This window comes from Eleutherodactylus coqui, chromosome 3, assembly GCF_035609145.1.
Source record: "Eleutherodactylus coqui strain aEleCoq1 chromosome 3, aEleCoq1.hap1, whole genome shotgun sequence".
Classification (NCBI taxonomy): domain Eukaryota; kingdom Metazoa; phylum Chordata; class Amphibia; order Anura; family Eleutherodactylidae; genus Eleutherodactylus; species Eleutherodactylus coqui.
The window spans coordinates 239,749,957-239,773,015 of NC_089839.1; the positions used below are offsets into that span (position 1 = coordinate 239,749,957).

General features: G+C 42.8%; 1 protein-coding gene across 1 annotated transcript in view; it reads left to right on the plus strand.

The window, feature by feature from the left end:
* The window catches only part of LOC136620288 (complement factor H-related protein 2-like), a 52,098-nt gene that overhangs the window by 22,674 nt on the left and 6,365 nt on the right, over positions 1 to 23,059 (plus strand). The window contains exons 3-5 of the mRNA XM_066594989.1: positions 1,039 to 1,221; positions 10,867 to 11,055; positions 17,612 to 17,803. Of these exons, the coding sequence (XP_066451086.1) occupies positions 1,039 to 1,221; positions 10,867 to 11,055; positions 17,612 to 17,803 (564 nt within the window). The remainder of the gene's footprint in view (positions 1 to 1,038; positions 1,222 to 10,866; positions 11,056 to 17,611; positions 17,804 to 23,059) is intronic.

Genomic DNA, 23,059 nt, shown 5'->3' on the forward strand with positions numbered 1-23,059 from the left:
TATTGGATGCTGGGTGTTGAGTCTGTTGCCTCTTGGCTCTGACAGGGGGAGTCCCTGCAGAGATGGTGGCGTATCTAGTCTTGTAAAGGCTAGTGGTGTCTCTGAGTCAGTTGGAGTGCAGCTGGAGGCAATCGTGATATTTCCCTTTAAATGGTGAGGTGACAGATTTGGGGGCTCTAAGGACCTCCAATATGTTGGTGGATGGTGAATATTAATGAATGAGTTTATGGTTAAATTGGGTTAATTTATTTAAATTGTTTGTAACAAAATGGCTGCTGTGGCCAAATTATCCAAAATTAATGAGTGGTTGTCATTATTAGGGATGTAGTGGGGGTGGGGTAGTAATTGGAAGAATAAGGTCAGAAGGCTACAGCTGGTAATAACTCTGGTATACCCCGGTCATAGAGCTGAGGAATGTGTTTTGAGTAATGTAATGAGTATTGAACAGCCAGTATAATGTGTGACGCTTATATATAAAATGCTGAATCTTTTTGTTTGTGCCATTTACAAATCCATAGTTCTGGTCCGATATGAGTGAAATTTTGCACGAGCGTTCTTCAGCACCAGGCGACGAATACTGGCATAATTAAAAATCAAAAATCAACGACTTCCCCTGTAATTTTTGTTGCTAATAGCAACCAATCACACCTTAGCTTTTATTTTTTATACTGCTGAGGTAGTCGGACATGCAGTTCCTCTTTTTTTTTTTTTAATCTCGGCTTTTTCCGCGTCATCGCCTAGTGAATCCACAACCTTTCTGCAAAATCATTGCGGAAGGACCGTGGATTGGATGGCTTCCAATGACTTCATGGAAAAATTTCATCACAATTGATTTCCGCTCATGGAGTGAAAAAAGCTTATTGCCTTGCATACTATGAGCAGTATTTGCTGTGGAATCCATAGGCAGATGCCCGCTCCAGATTGCACAAAACAAATCTGCCCGTGTGCAACTAGCCTTAGAGTGCGGTGCTGGGCTCATTTTTGTGGCCCACTTTGTATTTTCCAGAACTGCTTGATATCTATTTTCTCTCATTGTAGATCGCTGTCCAAAGCCCGAAGGAATTGAAGGAGTTCAATTACAAGGTGAATGGAAGGAAGAAACCTACCCACCTGGCAAAGTAGCAAATTTTGCTTGCCTCCCAGGTTACACTCAGGATGGACCTATTAAAATGGCATGTGCTGAAGGCACTTGGTGGCCTATTGCGAAAGGAGAATGCAAAGGTAACTCAAAGCTAAACTTTTTACATTCTTCAGTGCTTTGTGGGTAAAAATGAATAAATATTAAAGGGATTGTCTGAGATCGGATCTTCACACGGGACGGAGTTGTCTGCAGGATTCAGTACAGATGTGGATTTTGCTGCTTTTTTAACTGCAGAATGTGTTCTGCTGAACATTTTGCGGAATTTCTAGCATTTTTTTCTGCAGATTTTAATTGCAGCATTACATCTCCTCAAGACGTCCTTAATTCTGCAGCAGAAAGCTTTTCCACAGCACAATTTAATCTTGTGTTTTTGAAGAAAAGATGCGCAGATTTTAATAGGTGCGGAATTCAAGACCCATACGGGTAACATTTTGACACAGAAATGTCAGTGCAGACTAATTCTGTCCTATGTGAAAGGCCTCATATAAATTTTGTCTAAAAACCACTTCCCCTGTGGACACAACATAACAAAAAAGCTTATACTTGCCTCACCCCGATCCCCGTATGTCCCCCGTCAGCGTCTCTGGGTCTCCCTGGTGATGTATTCTTTACAGCCTGCATTGTTCTATAAACCTGCCGCTGTAGCCAATGGCAGAACTCAGCGATGCCATGGCATATTCACGAGACGTCACCGGCTAAATGCAGCATGAAAACTATACGTCACCAGTGTTGCAGAGTTTGAGTGCTGGATGTGACGGAGTCACTTTACGCAGACATTGTGGAGGAACAACTTGTCTTTACTGCATCCACATGTGGAGATTCATAGAGATAAACTTAACATGGTGGACTGTACACAGGAAGAAGGAAAGGGAAAAACCAGAGAGTTTACAGCAGTACAGCAAAAAACAATTCAATACCAGAAAGACTATTTATAAGTATTAGTGACAGCGCCATTTACGGTCCTGTTAGTAAACTGCAGTTCCTTCAGTAATATACATGACAAGCTGAACCTGTTGTATCGCCAACACCCCTTCTCAACAGCTGAGGCTTAGTCTATTAGGCCTAGTTTCTGTGTAAGCCCTGAATGTCTTTCAGCGGTCAGAGGCTTTGTAAGGATACCCGCTGTCATATTCTCAGTCAGGCAATAAAGTAACTCAAGAAGCCTCTGTTCTTGAAGATCTTTTAGAAAGTGGAACTTCACATCAATATGCTTGGCTCTTGAGTTGACTCTTTCCATTTGTGCAAGAGCAATGCATCCTTGGTTGTCTTCAAAAATTTTCATTGCTTCCAGCTGTTGTTGACCTAGATCTGCTAACAGTTGTCCCAGCCATATAACTTCCTAACTTGCCTGTGCTGCTGCAACATACTCTGCTTCAGTGGATGATAGTGCAACAGTGAGCTGTTTTCTACTAATCCAACTGACAGGACCCCCTGACAGAAAAAACAAGTATCCACTGGTAGATTTTCTGTCAATGGTGTCTCCGGCCCAGTTGGCATCCACATATCCTGCCAGGATGCTTTCATCACTTGCTGATAACTTTAGCTTGTAGTTCAAAGTCCCTGTAAGATAGTGAATGACTCTCTTTATAGCATTCCAATCTGTCTGACTTGGCGTTGACACCTTTCTGCATAAGATCTCGATAGCTGCTGCAATGTCGGGCCTTGTAACAGTGGTAATGTACAGCAATTTTCCTCTTGCTTTCCTGTACTGAGTGTTAGTTGGTAGTGGAGCATCTTGGCTGCTCATCTCCTTCAGATAGTTGGTTTCCATTGGAGACTTTACTGGTTTGGCATCTTCCATTCCAAAAGTTTCAATTATTTCTTGTATTTTGTGTTTTTGGTTCAGAAGAAAGCTGCCATCTTCTTCTCTCTTAATCTGAATGCTGAGATAATTCTTTATGTTTCCAAGATCTTTGGTCTCAAGGTGCTGGTTTCGAATTTGCAATATTTCTGCTTCATCCCTTTTGCTCAAAACAAACTAGGAGATCATCCACACAAACAAGCACATAGATCCATCTGTTTGCTAATTTCTTTGTGTATAGGCAGGGGTCCGCTTTACTCCTCTGAAAGTCCTTACGTGTTAGCATATCATTTATTTTCATATTCCATGCTCTGGCTGCTTGCTTTAGACCAGATATACTCCTCTGGAGTTTGCATACTAGGTCTAGTCTTTGTTCACCTTTGAATCCTGGTGGTTGTTCCATGTAGATGTCTTCTGTCAGCTCACCATGTAGAAATGCAGTTTTCACATCATAGTGTTTCACTTGCATTTTTTTTATGGCGGCGACCGTCAGTAAGGTCTTTATTGTAGCATGTTTGACTACTGGAGCAAATGTCTCATTGTAGTCTTCTGATGGGTTGATCAGTGTCAGTTATCTCTTATGTTCTTACTTCCACTGTTGTCATCACATTATGTTTTAGATCTTCAACAAAAGTTATGCTGTTTCTAATGGTGATCTTGTCCGTCTTGGGATTTAGGATTCTGTAACACTTGGCATGGCCACCGTAGCCAACAAAGATACTTTCTACTGCTCTGTTTTGGAGTTTGGTGCAATTTTCTTCTGGAATATAAATAAACGCTTTGCAACCGAAAACTCTTAAGTGTTTTACACTTGGCTTCTCGTTGTGCCATAGTTCATATGGAGTTTTCTCCACTGTTCTAGAAAAAAAGTCTGTTCTGCAAAAAAGTGACTGTTATAGCTGCTTCACCCCAGTATTTTTGTGGCAATCCAGAGTCTGTCAGCATACATCTGATCATTTCAGTCAGAGTTCTTCCTTTCAGCTACTCCATTTTGCTCTGGTGTGTATGGGACAGTCTTTTGATGCTCTATTTCATTCTGCTTTAAGTACTCCTGTATTTTATGTCCTGTAAATTCACCTCCGTTATCACTTCGAAGTGTTTGAGGTTTCCTCTGGAACTTATGCTTGTCTTCAATACATGATCCTGTAGTTTGTCCAGAACTTCACTCTTGTGATGCATTAAGTAGGTGACTGTGTATCTTGAATAGTCGTCTATGAAATTCACTATGTACCTGTTGCCCCCAGGTGTAGGTGGGTTTAGGGGACCACATACATCACTATGAATTAGGTCAAGCGGTCTTGAAGCTCTATTCTGACTTGCTTTAGCAAGTGTTGATCTGGTAACACTTTACAGTAACTGCACAGGGGGATACTGTTAGATCCTTTCTCAGGTTCCTGTTTTGTAGTTCCTGTATGCACTCTGGGTGTCTGTAACCTAAACGCCTGTGTCACATGTGTATACAGTCATTGTGCCTATGTGCGCATAGTTTTGCCTGTTCCTTCATTGTGTTGAGGTGATACAGATGATCGTCCAGCTTGGCACTAGCTATTGTCTGCTTGCCCTCTAGAATAAAACACTTGTCAGCTTGAAATTTTACAGTGAGTCCGTTAGTGGTCAGACACTTTACAGACAACAGTCCTCCTTCTAGATAGGGGCCGTACAGCACATCTTTAACGGATATGGCTAAATTGTGTCCCGCATCATTGGGGCACACTAGGGTTCCATGCCCATATCCTTCTGCACATATTTCACTTCCATCTGCAAGATAACTCGTCTTTTTGTTATTCAGATCAAGTTCTGTGAAAAAAATTCTATTGGTTGTCATATGGCTAGTTACCCCAGAGTCGATGCACCAGCCTTGCGATTTATGATTGCCTGTTACTTTAAATGTGCCACTCCAGTTTTCTTCACGTTGGTCAGAGATTGTCGCTTTGGTCTTTTGTTTAGTCCGAGAGGGACATTGTATGTAAGTGTCCCTGTTTGTGACATCTGAAACATACCCTGGTTTCCTTCCTGTGTGACCTTGTGTCTGTAGCTTTAACCCTCCAGTCCACTATCTGACATCTGAAGACATTCAGATTGAAGGCTGTGCAGCTCCGATGTCGGAAAACATCCATCAGGGTATTCTTACTGTACATTACTGGCCGCTCTGTTGTCGGCGGCCTCTCCAGCATGTCCCATACCGCAGTACTTGGTATAGCCAGCAGATGGCGCCATTGTATAATGGCAGAAAGAGAAAACCCTCTAGAAAACCCTGAATCCAAAATTGGATTGCAAAGGGTTAAGAGCTGTTCTGGTTTCAGGGTTCTGTGGAGTCATGTGCAAGTTCCTTTCTTCTCTGATACTCCTTTATGAGCCTGGTCTTAACATATGCCAGTGTCAGATCCATCTCAGGTCTTGTCTCCAGCGCATTGATCAGTGCAGTGTATGTGTCAGGTAAACTGCACAGCAATATGGCCACGGTGTGCCTGTCTGTCATTTCCTCCCCAACTGATCTGAGTTGTGCGATCGCCTCCAGCATGGCATTTATTTGCTCCTGCATGTATTTTTCTCTGCTATACCTCATAGTGTAAAGTTTTCTCATCAGAAACAACTCGCTGTTCAGACTGGATGTTTCATGCAGTCTCTTCAGTACATTCCACATGTCTTTCGCTGTACTCTCATTGCGTATGTGTATGAGCCGATCATCTTCCACTAGTAAGCTTATGGTGGCCCATGCCTGTCTGTTTTTCTTGTCCCAGTTGTGGTCATTGTCCTGTGGCCTCTCTGTAGTGATAACCTCCCACAAGTCATCTCTGGATAATAGCATTTCCACCTTAAACTTCCATAGCATGATGATTGTCATTGTTCAGCTTGGCCACTGTGAGTTTAAAGGGGTTGTCCCGCGCCGAAACGGGTTTTTTTTTTTTTTTCAACCCCCCCCCCCCCCCCCCCCGTTCGGCGCGAGACAACCCCGATGCAGGGGTTAAAAAAGAACACCGGACAGCGCTTACCTGAATCCCCGCGCTCCGGTGACTTCTTACTTACCCGGTGAAGATGGCCGCTGGCATCTTCTCCCTCGGTGGACCGCAGGGCTTCTGTGCGGTCCATTGCCGATTCCAGTCTCCTGATTGGCTGGAATCGGCACGTGATGGGGCGGAGCTACACGGAGCCCCATTGAGAAAGCAGAAGACCCGGACTGCGCAAGCGCGTCTAATTTGGCCATTAGACGGCGAAAATTAGACGGCAACCATGGAGACGAGGACGCCAGCAACGGAGCAGGTAAGTGAAAAACTTTTGATAACTTCTGTATGGCTCATAATTAATGCACAATGTACATTACAAAGTGCATTATTATGGCCATACAGAAGTGTATAGACCCACTTGCTGCCGCGGGACAACCCCTTTAAGCTCTGAGCTGCTGGCCAATGTCACTCCTTTATCTCACAGTCTCTTACTTCCAGAAACATCTTTGGGAGATGTTTCTGGAAGCTTCCTTGTATCAAACTCCTCACTTGGCCGCACCGTCTCCCGTCCTGGGCTTTATCCGGGGATTCACAGAGATGAACTTAACATGGTGGACCATATGCAGACAGGAAGAAGGAAGGGGAAAAACCAGAGAGTATACAGCAGTACAGCAAAAAATATTTCAATACCAGAAAGACTATGTATAAGTATTAGTGACAGCGCCATCTACTGTCCTGTTAGTAAACTGCAGTCCCTTCAGTAATATACATGACAAGCTGAAGCTGTTGTATCTCCAACAACCAGGAGGACCCAGAATCGCTGGCAGTGGACATGTTCGGAGCTCGAAGGAGTGAATACAAGCTTTTTGTTATTTTGTGATCTGGGAAGATGCAACTAACTTTTGAAAACTTTTTTTTTAACTTTACATTGGATAACAGCGATTACGTGACCAGGGACCGCATACTGCGGCTCCCAGTGACATCTCCCTGCTCTCGGTTATGTTTGACAGATGGGAGCAGGGAGATTTTAAATTTCTCAGGCCTTCTGGCCTTCCACGCAAGTGTCTGATATTTTGCCTTCCTGGCGTACATACGCAAAGGGTGGTCAGCTTTCCACCATGTGAATTTCCCAGGAATGCAAGACATTGTCACGGCAAAACAGCCTTGCATCATTGCAGGGAAGAAGCAATGCTCCGCCGTAACGGTCACAGCCGCGGCATAGGCTTGCAGAGTTTCTGCCATTACTTCCAAAGGAGCCAGCCCTGTTGCTGCTGCAGGCCCCATTGAAAGTAATGGGTGCTGCGATGCAAGATGACGCAGCAAGATAGAACATGCTGCAATTTGTTTCCTGCATTGCATCGCATCATGGTGCAATGCAGGAAAACATCATTCATATGCATGACCCCCTTTAAAAGAATGGGGTTTATATTTGTGCGAGATTTATGCGCCTCACAACACACAAATCTCACGTGATTTTGACACCTGTGTGAAGGCAGCCTTAGGGTGACTACCCTCTACAGTTTTTTTTCACTGCAAAATTCACAGCGTTTTTTTTCTGCAGGGGTCTATGGGACTTGTAATGTTAAAATCGCAATCACGCAAAATCGCAATTTCACGGCAAATTGCGATTTTGCACGATCGCTATTTTAACATTACACGTCCCATAGACCCCTGCAGGAAAAAAACTGCAGCGAATTTCGCAGTGAAAAAAAAACCTGTAGTGGGTAGTGTCTAGAGATGAGCGAGTATACTCGCTAAAGGCAATTGCTCAAGCGAGCATTGCCTTTAGCGAGTACCTGCCCGCTCAAGACGGAACATTCGGGTGTCGGCAGCGGGCAGGGAGCTGCGGGGGAGAGCGGGGTGGAACTGAGGGGAGATCTCTCTCTCCCTCTCTCCCCCCCCCCTCCTTCCAGCTGACAGCCGCTACTCACCGCTCCTCCGCGCCAGCACCCGAACCTTCAGTCTCGAGCGGGGAGATACTTGCTAAAGGCAATGCTCGCTCGAGCAATTGCCTTTAGCGAGTATACTTGTTCATCTCTAGTAGGCTTCACTTACAGACATTTTTGTGGCAGGTTTTTTTCCTTGTAGAAATCCTATGAAATTCTTGCATTTTTTGCAAACTTTTTTTATGGCTTTTTTTTTTTTTTGCTTCACGCATTCTTGTCCTGTTTTTTTTGCAAGATTTTTTTCCTATAGAAAAGTCCATGGGAAAATGTCTGAAAAGAATGGCATACCCAGAGCATGCTACACTTTGAAAGAAGTCGTGGACTTAAAAATAAAAAAAAGTGCACTGCTTGTAGTGCATTTCATAGCTTCCTTTTGGGCTACAGCTAACAATGGGCCACAGCAAATTATTTATTTATTTATCTTTTTAAGGGTATTCACGCCGGCCGATATGCGGCGTCTCTCTCTGCTGGGGGAGGAGGCTGGAAGAGCCGGGAGCAGTGCTCTGAGCTCCCGCCCCCTCTTTGCCTCCTCTTCACCCCCCTGCACTATTTGCAATGAGGAGAGGCGGGACGGGGCAGAGCTAATTCCCGGAACTTAGCCCCACCTCCATCCGGCCTCCTCTCATTGCAAATAGTGTAGAGGGGTGGAGAGGAGGCAGAGAAGGGGCGGGAGCTCAGAGCACTGCTCCCGGCTCTTCCAGTCTCCTCCCCCTGCAGAGAGAGACGCCGTTTATCGGCCGCCATGAATACCCGGCCGATATATGGTCGTCTGAATGCACCCTTAATCTGGAAAAACGCTGAGTAAAAATCATGTGTTTAAGGGCTTACACAGATGACCGTTTATCGGCCGGGGATTCACACCGGCCAATGTACGGCATCCCTCTCTGCAGGGGGAGGAGGCTGGAAGAGCCGGGAGCAGTGAACTGAGCTCCCGCCCCCTCTCTGCCTCCTCTCCTCACCCTTTTCGCCCCTCTGCACTATTTGCAATGAGAGAGGGCTGGCAGGGGCGGAGCTAATTTCTGGGACTTAGCCCCGCCCCTGCCCAGCCCCTCCCATTGCAAATAGTGTTGAGGGGCGGAAAGGGGGTGGAGAGGGGCAGAAAGGGGGTGGAGAGGGGGCGGGAGTTCAGTCCACTGCTCCCGGATCTCCCAGTCTCCTCCCCCTGCAGAGAGGGACGCCGTATATCGGCTGGCGTGAATACCAGGCTGATATACAGTCATCTGAATAAGCCCTAAAGTGGATATTGAGTGAATATTTATAAAACTATAGAAAAATATTTTCATGGCCGGATATGGTAGTTCCACAACTGCACTGACTGAATTGCATAGTTCATCAGATCCAGTAACAAGCATTTGTAACAACATTGGGGGAGACTTACAAAGCTAAATGCACCTGAATTTTTGCAACAAAAATAACCTGGCATAAGTGCCATTCAACAGATTTAGGGCTCTTTCACACAAGCGTAGCGATTTTCGGTTGGCCGTGTCCCGGCCACAGTGCGACCAAAAATCACATGCACTGGTGCACAAATCTGCCATTTTTGTGTCCATTCAGATGGCACAGGTCCAGCGCATATACATCAAGCCTGCAATGCCGTTGGGCAGGGGAAGACAGTTTAGTTCTGCTAAACTGCCTCCCCTTTCTCCCTGCTCACCAACTCCCACCCTATCCTGCCCCTCCCATTGCAAATAGCCAGCAAGGGGCAGAGAGGAGGAGGAAAGGGGATGGGAGTTTAGCAGACATGCTGTTAAACTCCATTCCACTTCCCTTCTGTGGCAGCTACCATAGGATCCCATAGGAGTCTATGGAAGCAGCTGTTGTATTCCAGCCGGGAAAGATAGTTCCTGAACTATCTTTACTGGCTGTCGTAAAAGCCGTATGTGCTGTCTTGGCCGGCTGGATGCTTTTACACTGCGAGAATACGCCCATTTGAACTGATGCATGGTAAACCAATGCATCAGATGGGCAGTGTATATCGGTCAGGCATGAAATTGCGGCCGAAATATGCTTGTGTGAATGAAGCTCCTTCACACAGCTGTTTTTGGGGGCAAAACTGCTCGTGCAAACTGCATACAATAGAGCCCATGGGTTCTCTCACATTGAGTGTTTTTGCGCTATAGTTTTGCGCACTCAAAAATATACGTAATCTGTTCAATTTTTGTCTGTCTTGCTCACCAAAGGCTACACGGGGGTATATGGGAGTGTGCAAATGGGCACTTGTCCTGAATGAAATTGCGCACTAAACTGTGCAATTTCGTCGTTCTAATTGATAACAACAGGGACTAATTAGGCTGCCAGCCAGTTTAATCATGGCATGGGTGTGTCCCGTGTTGATGTGAACAGTCCCGGAAGCGCAAAAAAGGATAATAGGCAGTGCTGTTATGCTTGCATGAGCATGTGATAGCGCTACCTTCACAGTGCAATCACGTCAGGCGCATCTGCAAGAGCACTGGGACACTTTTTGCTCCTCAATCATTTAAATTGATTAAATTATGCACCTCTTGCCTGCTGGCAAATAAACCCTATATTTTACACTCCAACGCTTTTCCCCATTGCAGTGTACAAGCCTCGGTTCATCAGGAAGATACACATTTATCATTTAGTCTCTAGAAATCTCCTCACAGCAGACATGTTAAGGTAGGAATAAATATGCCGACAGTCGTTTCAGCGATAATAGTTCCTGTACTTTTACGCAGGAGCGATTATCACTCAGTTTATGCAGGTGGAGTGGGTGGACGATGATTCCAGCTGCTCTACATTCACGGGAAACAAGCAGTTGTTCGTAGATGAACAACTGCATATTTAAATTGGCCAATCATTCAGCTTTTATGCGTGCATAAACTGAACGAGAAATGATAAGCAAACTAATTATTGCTTGTCATTCAGTTGGTGCATGCATTTACACTGAACGATATTTTATTCAGATTCCTGTGAAAGACCCCCAAGAAAAAAAACACTATGTGTATTTAACATGATTTTATTCATTTGGAAGTATAAGTTGAACCCTTGGATGTTTTCTTTAATCTCTTTCAGTCACGAAATGCCCACCAGTTAAGGCTGCAAAGAACGTTACTATTGTGTCCACTTCATATGATAAAGAATATTCAGTTGGTCAAGTGGTTAGATTTGAATGCAATGACACAAACCTTAAATTAAGGGGCGCTTCTGAGATTTTCTGCACATCAGAAGGAAAATGGAATCTGAAACCACCAAAGTGTGTAGGTAAGAGGTGGAACATTTTATGAAAAACAGTATTGGATAAAAAGTATTGCACATTTTATATTGCAAGAAGATAATATAGTTGTCAATCATGCAGCGCTTGAAACTGTAATAAAGGTGTTATGGGATTCAGGACACCGAGGCTGATTCTTCAGGAAACATAGAAGTTTATTTGTGCCAGAACAGGCTCAGAGGAATAAAATTCAAAGTCTGAACCCTGAACACAGCAGGGCATACACCTATCTGGTTCGAGGGCAGTTGGTCCAAGATTTTCTTGTCCTTTCATAAGTTTGTCCAAGTAAAAACGCGTCCAGGTGGACAATCTCAATTTGTCCTGTATATCACTATGTCCAATCTAACATAGTAACATAGTATGTTAGGCTGAATGAAGACAATGTCCATCTAGTTCAGCCTGTTTCATCCCCTTCCTTGTTGGTCCAGAGGAAGGCAACCTTCCTGACTCCACAATGGCGACCAGAGTAATTCCTGGATCAACACTTAAGATCAACAACCCGCTGGTCACCTAATGTCTGTATACTATAATATCATAGCATTCTAGAAAGACATCTAGTCCCATCTTAAACTCCTCTATGGATTTTGCCATTACCACTTCTTCAGGCAGAGAGTTCCACAGTCTCACTGCTCTTACAGTAAAGAACCCCCTTCTATTTTGGTGATGAAACCTGCTTTCTTCTAGATGTAGCGGATGCCCTCTTGTTACCGTCATAGTCCTGGGTATAAACAGATCATGGGAGAGATCCTTGTATTTTCCCTTAATGTATTTGTACATAGTTATTTGATCACTCCTTAAAGGAGTTGTCCGGCCACACAGGGTAAAAATTTTTATAATGCTGCTGCTTCCCTTTCAGTAAGGATAGTAACAGACAGCATACAGGGGGTCAAACCGGCCAGCAGATCAGCTGCAATGTCAGTTTATTACCTTAGACTGATCTTCTCTGCAGTTTTCAAAGATGGCGCCTCTGTGCTGCCTTCTCACATGCCCTGCGCCCCCCCCTCTTCTGTGTGCGCGCTCCCGATGGTAGTAAGACATGAAAAGGCAGGATTTCCCTCAGCTCACGTCCTAGCCCCGCCCACGACACGCCCACCTCTATTGAACTGCTCTACAGTCTCTCCCCGCCCAGGCCCCGCCCCCTGCTAAAGTAAAGTAAAACATTTCCCCACACACACATGCCCTCATAGTGCCCCTCTCACAATGACCCCCCCCCCCACACACACTTCTGTCAGCCGGGTCAATGCACATACACATCACTGCACCCCCCCCCTTCCCCTGCACACATCCATCCATCCATCCATCCATCGATCTTTCCCACTCCACACACCCCCCCTTCCCCCGGGACTTCTGACAGCCGGTCCGTGCACACCACACACACATCACTGCACCCCCCCACCCCACCCCCGTGCACACATCCATCCATCCATCTCTCCAACATTTCTCCCCTTCTCCCCTACTCCCCTTCTCCCCTTTCACATACTTTTAAAGTCCCGACGGTGTCTTCTTGGCTCTTGTCCAAGCAGCAGCGGCAGGCAGTCACTCACTCCGCTCTGGTATATGAAACCAGGAAGTGAGTGTACTGCGCATGCGCCGACCGGCGGCGCGCGTCCCCTGCGATGATGAGGTAAAGAGCGCGGTCCCGGCAGAAGAAAGAAGGACTGCGCATGCGCGGAAGGGAAGAGGAGCGTTCCAGCGCCGACGAGAGCTGCTGCCGGCCCGACAAGAAATGCAGAAGATTTCTTGTCGTAACCTGGGACGACCGAGGGTCAACACAGGGGGGGGCACCCCTAAAGGTAAGTCCAAAACTTCTGTTTGCTTCATTTTCCATGCACAATGTATATTACAAAGTGCATGGAAATGGGCAAACAGAAGTAATGAGATATGATGTTTCTGGCCGGACAACCCCTTTAACCGTCTTTTTTTCAGGGTAAATAATCCCAATTTTGATAGCCTCTCTGGGTATTACAGTCCTCTCATTCTGTTTATTAACTTAGTCGCCATTCTTTGAACCCCCTCAAGCACTGCACCATCTTTTCTGAGCACCGGTGTCCCGAACTGTACACAGTATTCCATGTGGGGCCTGACAAGTGCCTTATATAGTGGGAGGATAATGTTCTTATCCCTCGCCCCTATGCCTCTTTTAATGCACCCAAGATTTATTTTGCTTTGGCAGCAGCTGACTGGCTTTGATTGCTCCAGTTAAATCAACAGTCCACTAGTACCTCCAGGTCTTTTTCCATATCACTTTTCCCTAGCAGTTCCCTATTTAGTGTGTGTTGGTGACATCTGTTTCTCCTGCCAATGTGCATAACCTTACATCTATCAACATGGAACTTCATTTGCCTTTTTTTTTTACCCAAGCCCCCAGTTATCTAGGTCCTTTTGTAGATGCACATGGTCTTGCATTGTATTAATTGTCTTGTATAATTTTGTATCATCTGCAAATATTGATATTTTACTGTGAAGTCCATCTATCGGGTCAATGATAAATATATTGAACAGAATGGGGCCTAATACTGAGCCATGTGGCACCCCACTAGCAACGGTGGCCCAATCAGAGTATGAACCATTTATTACAACCCTCTGTTTTTTTTATCTCTGAGACAGTTATCTACCCAACTACACACGTTTTTGCCCAGACCGAGCTATCTCATTTTATTTATCAGCCTATTATGCGGCACGGTGACAAATACTTTAGAAAAATCTAGATATACGAGATCAATAGATTCTCCCCCCGGTCTAGCCTAGATCTTACTTAATCGTAGAAGCTGATTAAATTGGTCTGACATGATCGACCCCTCATGAACCCATGCTGATGAGGGGTTATACTGTTGTTTTCCTTAAGGTATTCCAGGATGGCATCTCTCATAAACCCCTCAAATATTTTTCCAATTATTGAAGTGAGACTTACCGGCCTGCAGTTACCAGGCTCTCTTTTTGAGCCCTTTTTGTATGTTAGAACCACATTGGCAATGCGCCAATCTAGTGGTACCACCCTGATTTCTATCGTGTCCATAAATATAAGAAATAGCTATCTAATTATCATGTCACTTAGTTTCCTTAGAATCCTTGGGTGTATTCTATCTGGGCCTGGTGATTTATCAGTTTTATTCCTCTCTAATAGGCTCTGCATTTCCTCCTGTGTTAGGCATGCAATATTTAGCAGCGGGTTCGTTTTATTCCCCTGCATTTCGTGTGACATTTCTTTTTCATTCGTGAATATACTTGAAAAGAAATTATTTAATAGATTTGCCTCCCCTCCATGATTTTTCCATTATTGATTAAAGGGCCAGTATTTTCAGTTCAAATCCTTTTACTGTTTATACAGGAAACACAGTAGGAATGCGCAGCAAGGTTGTATCTTCAAATTCTCATCCACATGTATCCGATCGCTGGGACATAGGGAGAGCTGCAGGACATAAGGAGGTCTTCTCTTGACAAAGAGAGCCCCCCGAGAGAGAGAAATACAAATAATGGTCTATTAGAAAAAACGTCTTTGCGCTTCACGATACTGTGGTATGGGAAAAATGCTTGTCCAAAATATAGAAGAAATGACAAAGGAACGGCACTTGCTGAGCAGGAGGGGGGTATCATGTTCAGAAACCCCCGCCTTGAAGTGTAGATTCCAACATCAAAGGGCGGTACACTCGAGTCCACAGAGGTACAATCCAAAGCTTTAATATGACAGGCAACGCGTTTCGGTGCTTACAAGTTTACATTCAGTCTAATTAGTAGAAGGAAGATAAAAGCAAGCAGAGTTAGTTCCCTAAATATTTTACCTCAGAAAAGCATCTAACATTTCTCGAGTCATTCTTAATTATCACAGAAGGGAACGGCGCCTCACTAGAAGCAAGATCAGATAGCCACTGGCCACCATTTTGGGATCAGTTATTACACTCAGTGTCAGCGGCCATTTTGCAATTCTATGTTTGTACAGTGAAATCTTTCAGGGATCCTTCTCTATTTCTAATCAGTCATTTTAGCAGTATTTCAGCACATAGCATAGCTACTTTAATCTCTTCTCCACTTGTAGCTAAATGCTACATATATACCGGTACAAGTCTTATTGCAATGTCTTAAACTCCTCTGTAATTGCTGTGAAGAAAATTTAACTCACAAACTGACACAAGAAGCATAGTAAATTTTTGTACCTTTGAATTTGCTATCACATCTTAGTTTCATTTACACTAACAAAGGTGCTGGCGTCACAAGTGACTTTATTTTATAGTACCAACCCCACTCCTCAGTGGGATCCTTTTAGCCCTGCTTGTGCGGACCTACTGGCCCAGGTGTGTTACTGCCCTGTGACAAGGTTAGTGACTACCTGCTCTGCTCCAGACACCTGCCCAGTTCGCACGCGAGATTTCACATGCTGCACTTAGGTTCTCCGTTGTGGCAAAAACAAAAAGACGATCCTCGTCCTGTAGACCAGAATCATAAAAAAGAAATCTGTCATCATGAAACGTTATATTCTTCTGGTATCTCAACGCCAACCAAACTTGTGGGAGTATGAGGCCTTGTAGTGTTCTGTCATCTATCGACTTGCCTCCACAAACTATTCCTCTCCGGCAACATAAGTGATACTTCATCTTGCTGAACTTGTCCTACAACCATTCACATAACGTGTGAGGGTTGACCATGCATATTGTGTTGGGCCCTTCTCTTTAGATTATTCCTAACTTTCCTAACGTCTCCATCCATGCCTGATTCATGTCGGTGATCATCCTCGCTGTCTTTATACACCATAATATTGTCTAGACTAGCAGTTGTAATACACCTAGCATTGCAACTGTCACAGTCCTTGCATCGCCAATACTGTCTAGTCCTATTCTTGTTATAAGCGTAAAAAAGAATAATAATTTTGTAGCTAAAGCATTGGTTTACCCCTGTTACTCATCACAATTTCCGCCATATTCAGCACTGCCAAATTTTAAGGATGGTTTTTTTTTAATTTAGGTTTTTTTGTTTAGTTTTACTTAACTTTTCAGCTAAATTTGTAGTTTGCAGAAAACTCACTGGCAGCTGCGTTATGTATGCTAGTAATTTACATTAGCCAGACTTGTGACTTTGAACAATGTCTGAGGCCACAAACACACACTATGGGGTACTTACTAGTAGGCTTAACGTCAGAAAAGTGGCGTAGAAATTCGCACAATTTGACGCAATTTTTCAGCTTTCTGCACCAGTTCCACCTCTTTGGACGTGGCTTGTCAGGAAGGGGTGTGGCCATCCCAGACAGGCAGACTTATATATCATTTACACCAGTCGTATATTATAGTGAACGCACACAGAGCAGCCAGGGATGTGCTTAATACATTTAGAGGCGTGCACTTCTTCAAGTATTAAGCACACTATACACTGGGGGAAATTATACTAAGTCGGAAAAGCTCTCTGCAGGTATACAATTTTTCTCACCTGCAGAAATATATCCTCTACAAAATATCTCTCCTGCTTCTCTATCCTGTGCTTATCTGTACAATGAGGTAAATGAAGAAAATGCCGTCCTTACGGTGATAGTGTCAGAAGCCTTTATTAATATGAAGTGCTACATAAAAGCAGTCAGACGCTAGACAGGACGCGTTTCTACTCCGCAAGGAGTCTTGATGCTATAAGGACAGCATTTTCTTCATTTACCTTATCTGCGTGGCCACGTGGACGGAGCGGTGGAGCGGTCCAAGCGGGATCCCAAGCCAGTGTGTGATTACAAAGTGGAAGGAACACAGACGCAGTGTCATGTGCTAAACTTTTCAATTGATTATCTCTACAATAGTTGCTGGTAATGCCGTGCCTGTGTTATATATAGCTGGGTCATGTGATGCTGGCATCCAATGAAAATGCTGCCTATATGCAAGATAGATGGAGGATATATTTAGTGACGTCATCAAGGTGCCCTGGCTGCTGATTAACTGCATGCTGACCTCTGTTCTAGGCATTTTGGGAAATTTGATTGATGTCTGTCTTTTCCGCAAAAGAAATCGTGTCCAACTCACCTGATCCGATTTGCCGAAAAATCGGGTTAATTTTATGGCGCTTTCATGACAAGCAACACTAATTGTCCCCCTTAGGTCTAGATGATTTTTTTTATGCTTTGCAACAGTATCTTACGGAACCTCATGAATCATCCTCCTCCCGGCTCTATCTTCTGCCCTCTGATGTTACAAGGTGCTACTGTCAGCCCGCAGTGCCCCAGCAACACAATTGCTTAGTTCTGCTTATGTATTTATGCTATGAACTTGGTTCCATGGCAGTATTTATATTATGAGCTTGATTTTGGAATTGTATCTGTGTACTGACATTGGTTCATACTGTATGTTATAAGCTTGGTTCTGGTACAGTATTTATTCACTGAGCTGCTCTAGCGTGGGTATGCTACTTTTCCGCTTTCTGCACAAGCAGAATACAGACTACTTATCAGTACAACATATACACTAATACAGGCTAATAAAAACACACAAGCTTATTATACATACCGCCAGCTTACAGAATAAGTTGTCTGACTTGCACACTGATTTTTTTAAATTATGTTTTTTTTATATTTTGTCACAGCGTCATGCACTGTCCAGCAGAATGACATGAGAGAACACAATGTACGACTAAAGGATAATCGAGGACTAAATTATCGCGACAATGAAGATGTTCAGTTTCAATGTATTTCTGGATATAACATAACAGATCCTGCAGAGCTAATGATAAAATGTAACAACGGTATCCTGAAATATCCAGATTGCTACAAGATAGGTAATGTCACATAAGGCATGTTCTAAGGAAACAAAATCAATCATTTATTAACCGAGAAAAAAGGATTTTCATTCCTATAGAAGGTGACCATGATATCGTCTAGAAGCAACATGTGTTTCTCTAAGGGTACATGCACGCAGCTTTTTTTTCCATCCTATTTTTGGAACCAAAAAATCGGGCTTTTCAGACACAAATAGTACATGTCAATGTAGACAGCACACAGATGGGATGTCTGTGTGCTGTCCAATCTGAGTTGTGCCTGAGAATTTCAGGCGCAAGTTTTGCAACGCTCGTGTGCATGTAACCTTACCACTAACACCCTAATCCCACTTCTCTAGTCATGTTTTCGTCTGGACTCCTAACACATCTGTCCTCATAGAAACACTCACAAACTTCTCTTTTATCTAACAGATTTCTCCAGGTTAATTAAAGGGGTTGTCCCCTTGAGAAATATTAGAATTAGAAAATGTTTCTATCCTCAGATACTCCAGGTCTAATATTGGAATAGCGCCACCTGCTGTCTCTATTTTGCATCCAGCTCTGTAATTGTTCCACCTGCTCAGACTTTCTTTTTTCTCTGTTACATTACATAGGTACACTGTTTGTTTTTTTTCTCTGTTAAAACTGAGTAGGTGTGAGCACCTTGGAACATTAAGGGTATGTTCAGACCAGCAAAAATTCCAAAGCATTTCTGCATAAAAACATAACAGAATCCACTGCTGATTTTAGTAGCTGCATCGCTCCCTCTCACCTTGGAATAATATTGCCCCAGCACAGGCTTCCCAACAGCCTCCAGTGAGCGCCGAGCTGCTGGTGATACAAAAGTGGTCATTAATAATAAATCACCAGGGGCTCACAGGGTAAAGTAAACCCAGCCACTTCTTCCTCCATCCTCTCTGATGCATGTCCTGCACTGACTGCTGGCTTGGCGATTGTCACGTCACCAGGGATCCCGAGTGGCGGGTCCTTGGTGTTTCACTATAGATAACATATCCTAAGGATAGACACGTAGAGTTGAAAGGTATAATTTAGTCCAATCCCCTGCTAGATGCAGGATTCACTAAATCATCCAAGACCGATGTCTGTCCAGTCTCTGTTTAAAGACTTCCATTGAAGGAGCACTCACCACCTCCTGTGGTAACCTGTTCCACTAATTGATCACCCTCACTGTCAGAAAGTTTTCTTCTAAAATCTAATCTGTGTCTTCTCCATTTCAGTTTCATCTCCTTGCTTCTAGTCTTTTCTTGTGCAAATGAAAAAAGGCAAGGAGAAAGGAAAAAATATATATGCATAAAAACTGAATATGCGTCAAATACATTAGTACAAACAGTAAATGCATAATAGAATATAAAAATAGCAATAGATATAAAATATATAGTGTGTATATATAGAATAAAATACATATGGTATATAGAATGACATAAATTTACATTAGACTAACTGATATATCCGGCTTTGCCTAAGTTAATTTGGTACAGTCGTGGTTAGTTCAGAGGAACCGAGAAATAAAACATATATACACATAAAGGAATGTTAGATTCCCCCAGATTTCATGTACCGATGTCCCTCTGCAGAATGTGCCACCCCTTCCACTCTCCTCACTTTTTACCCTTAAAGGTAACGCCCCTTTTTATTCAAATGTAACCCCCGACTGGAGGTTGCAGTACCTTTTTAGCCTTAAAGGCATGCTCCATCCCTACAGTCCATGGCTGCTTCCTCATGTACTTTACAGCCTTTCAGTATATGTGCACATAGGTCAGTTAGATTCTCCTCATTATATACACACAGAGGTGAGGTAGATTCTCCTCAGTATATACACATAGAGGAGCGTTAGATTCTCCTCAATATATCTACATAGAGGAGCATTAGATTCTCCTTAGTATATACACATGGAAGTGAGGTAGATTCTCCTCAGTATGTACACATAGAGGTCAGTTATATTCTCCTCAGTATAAACACACAGAGGTGAGGTAGATTCTCCTCAGGCTGCATGCACCGATGTCCCTCTGCAGAAAGTGTCACCCCTCCCACTCTCCTCACTTTTTACCCTTAAAGGTAATGCTCCTTTTTATTGAAATTTAACTCCAGACTGGAGTTTGCAGTACCGTTTTAGCCTTAAAGGCATGTTCCATCCCTACAGTCCATGGCTGCTTCCTCATGTACTTTACAGCCTTTCAGTATATGCGCACATAGGTCAGTTAGATTCTCCTCATTATATAATCACAGATGTGAGGTAGATTCTCCTCAGTATATACACATAGAGGAGCTTTAGATTCTTCTCAGTATATACATATAGAGGAGCGTTAGATTCTCCTCAATATATATACATAGAAGAGCATTAGATTCTCCTTAGTATACACACATGGAAGTGAGGTAGTTTCTCCTCAGTATGTACACATAGAGGTCAGTTATATTCTCCTCAGTATATACACACATAGGTGAGGTAGATTCTCCTCAGGCTGCATGTACCGATGTCCCTCTGCAGAATCTGTCACCCCACCCACTCTCCTCACTTTTTACCCGTAAAGGTAATGCTCCTTTTTATTCAAATTTAACTCCAGACTGGAGTTTGCAGTCCCTTCTTAGCCTTAAAGGCATACTTCATCCCTGAAGTCCATGGCTGATTCCATTTGTACTTTACAACCTTTCAGTATATGCACATAGAGGTCAGTTAGTTTGTTCTCAGTATGTACACACAGAGATCAGTTATGTTATCCTCAGTATATACACACAGAGGTCAGTTATAGTCTGCTCAGTAAATACACATAGAGGTGCATTAGATTCGTCTCAGTATATACACATAGAGGTGAGATAGATTCTCCTCAGTATATACACATAGAGGAGAGGTACATTGTCCTCAGTTTATGCACACAGAGGTCAGTTAGATTCTCCTCAGTATATACACATAAAGGTGAGGTAGATTCTTTTCAGTATATACACAAAGAAGAGCATTAGATTCTCCTCAGTATACACGTAGATGTGTATGTGGTTTCTGAGAAAAGAACTATACATGCCTGGCAGATTTTCAGTTTTTCACTTTTAAATTGAATATTGAAGTTGCAACCCCTTTACTTTTCCTATTAGGACGTAAAGAAATTTTTGTGCAGATTTGTACGTAAATGATTTTTGTGCAGTTCAAATGTGTGTTATTAGTTACATTACATAGGTGTTCACTTACTTTTGCACTTAAAAGTGAATAATCAAGTTGAGACCTACTCTTCTTTTCCTATTGAGGACCTCAACAATGGTTGTGCCAAATTTCCCATTTGTACAACACCGGTACATTAGAGAATTAGATTAGGTACATGCAAGGGGGTGGGGGAATCACTTACATTTGCATTTAGAATTGAATAATCAAGTTTCGACCTCTTGACTTTTCCTACTTAGGATTTAAAGAATGGTCATGCCAAAGTTCAAGTTTGTATGACACAGGAAAGTTACATAACATAGGGCGTCACTTACTTTTGCAATTAGAATTAAATAATCTAGTTGCCACCCCTTTACTTTTGCTATTTACGATCTAAAAATTGTTGTGCCAAATTTCACTTTTGTACGACACCGAGAAGTTAGAGAACTAGTGATCCGTCAGAGAGTGGTGGCTTTTGCCATTTTATATAGAATATCTGATATGAAATGGAATAGAATCAAATATTAATAACAGTAATGAGAACATCAATATAAAAATAAATACACAAAAATAGATATATTACTTAGTGCATCTTTCTTTGGTTTTTGACTAGTACAAACGGCGGTTTAAAATAGATATACCACATATTGAGGAATGCAATATCTAAAAAAGTGTGTGTGTGCGTGTGAAAAAATAAAAAAATAAAAAAAATAAAATATATATATATATTATATATATAATTTTGCTGGCTTTTTATGTCATCTTTTCACGTTGTCTAATGAAAGAGAAGTTCTCTTACTGCCGTATCCATGACCTTCAGTTTCTATCAATTTTAGAATGTTGCGTCTTTTTACCAGACTTTTTTTCTTTTCTCCTCGTCACATTCATGCCCCCCTAGGTGGAGCGTTTTCTGGCAGGCATCACCTCTATCATCCCAAAAACCTATAATTCAAGAATCTTATTGGTTTATCACCTTCCACCGGGTTTGGCTCCACCCTCAATCCTTTCTCTATCTACAATATTCACAAATGAGAAAAGGGCTGAATTTTCTGCACTGTGACAGCTATTGAGTCTCTCAGCCTTCTTTTTTTCAAGCTAAACATTCCCAGATCTTTTAACCATTCTTCATAGGACATGGTTCACAGACCGCTCACCATCTTCGTAACTCTTCTCTGAACTTGCTCACCTTTGTCCATTTCTTTTTTTTTAATTGGGGTGCCCAGAACTGGACAGAGTATTCCAGATGAGGTCTGACTACGGAAGAGTAGGTGCAGAATAATTACCTCATAGTGCATCCCAGAACTGTGTTTGCCTTCTGTTCTACTGCATTACACTGACACATGTTTAGTCTGTAATGTATTAGTTTACTCGTCTTTTTCACATGTGCTGCTGCTTAGCCCAATTCCTCTCATTCTGTATGTGCTTTTTTCTTTATTTTTCTTACCCAGATGTAGGACTTTGCATTTCTCCTTGTTAAATACCATTCTGTAAGTCCCTGTCATATGTTCAAGCTTGTCTAGATCTTTTTGAATCCTCTCTCTCTTCTCCAGTGTTAGCCATCCCTCTAGTTTTGTATCATTGGCAAATATGAAAATTTGATAACTTTCCCTTCAATTCACTCCAATTCCTTCTTCTAGATCATTTATAAAGATGTTGAACAACACTAGGTCCAGGACAGAGCATTGTGGTAGCCCACCTGAGATATTCTCCCACTTTGATGTGTAGCCAGTTATGACCACTCTTTGAGTACAATCACACAACCAGTTGTGAATCCATGTAACGGTTGCCTTGTCAATCCTATATTTGATCATTTTGTCTATAGGAATGGTATAAGATACTTTGTTAAATGCTTTGCTAAAATCAAGATATACTATATCTACTGTATTTCAGTGATCAACCTAGTCAGTGATTTTTGTTATTAAAAAGAAAATTAGATTAGTCTGGCATGACTTGTTTGTTACAAACCCATGCTGGCTCTAGTTATTTACTCTATTCTCATCCATGTACTTGCATACATGCTGTTTAATAATTTGTTCAAAGATCTTTCTCAGTATACAAGTCAGGCTCACAGGCCTGTAGTTTCCTGGGTCCACCTTCTTCCCTTTTTTGAAAATAGGAGAAGGGCAAAT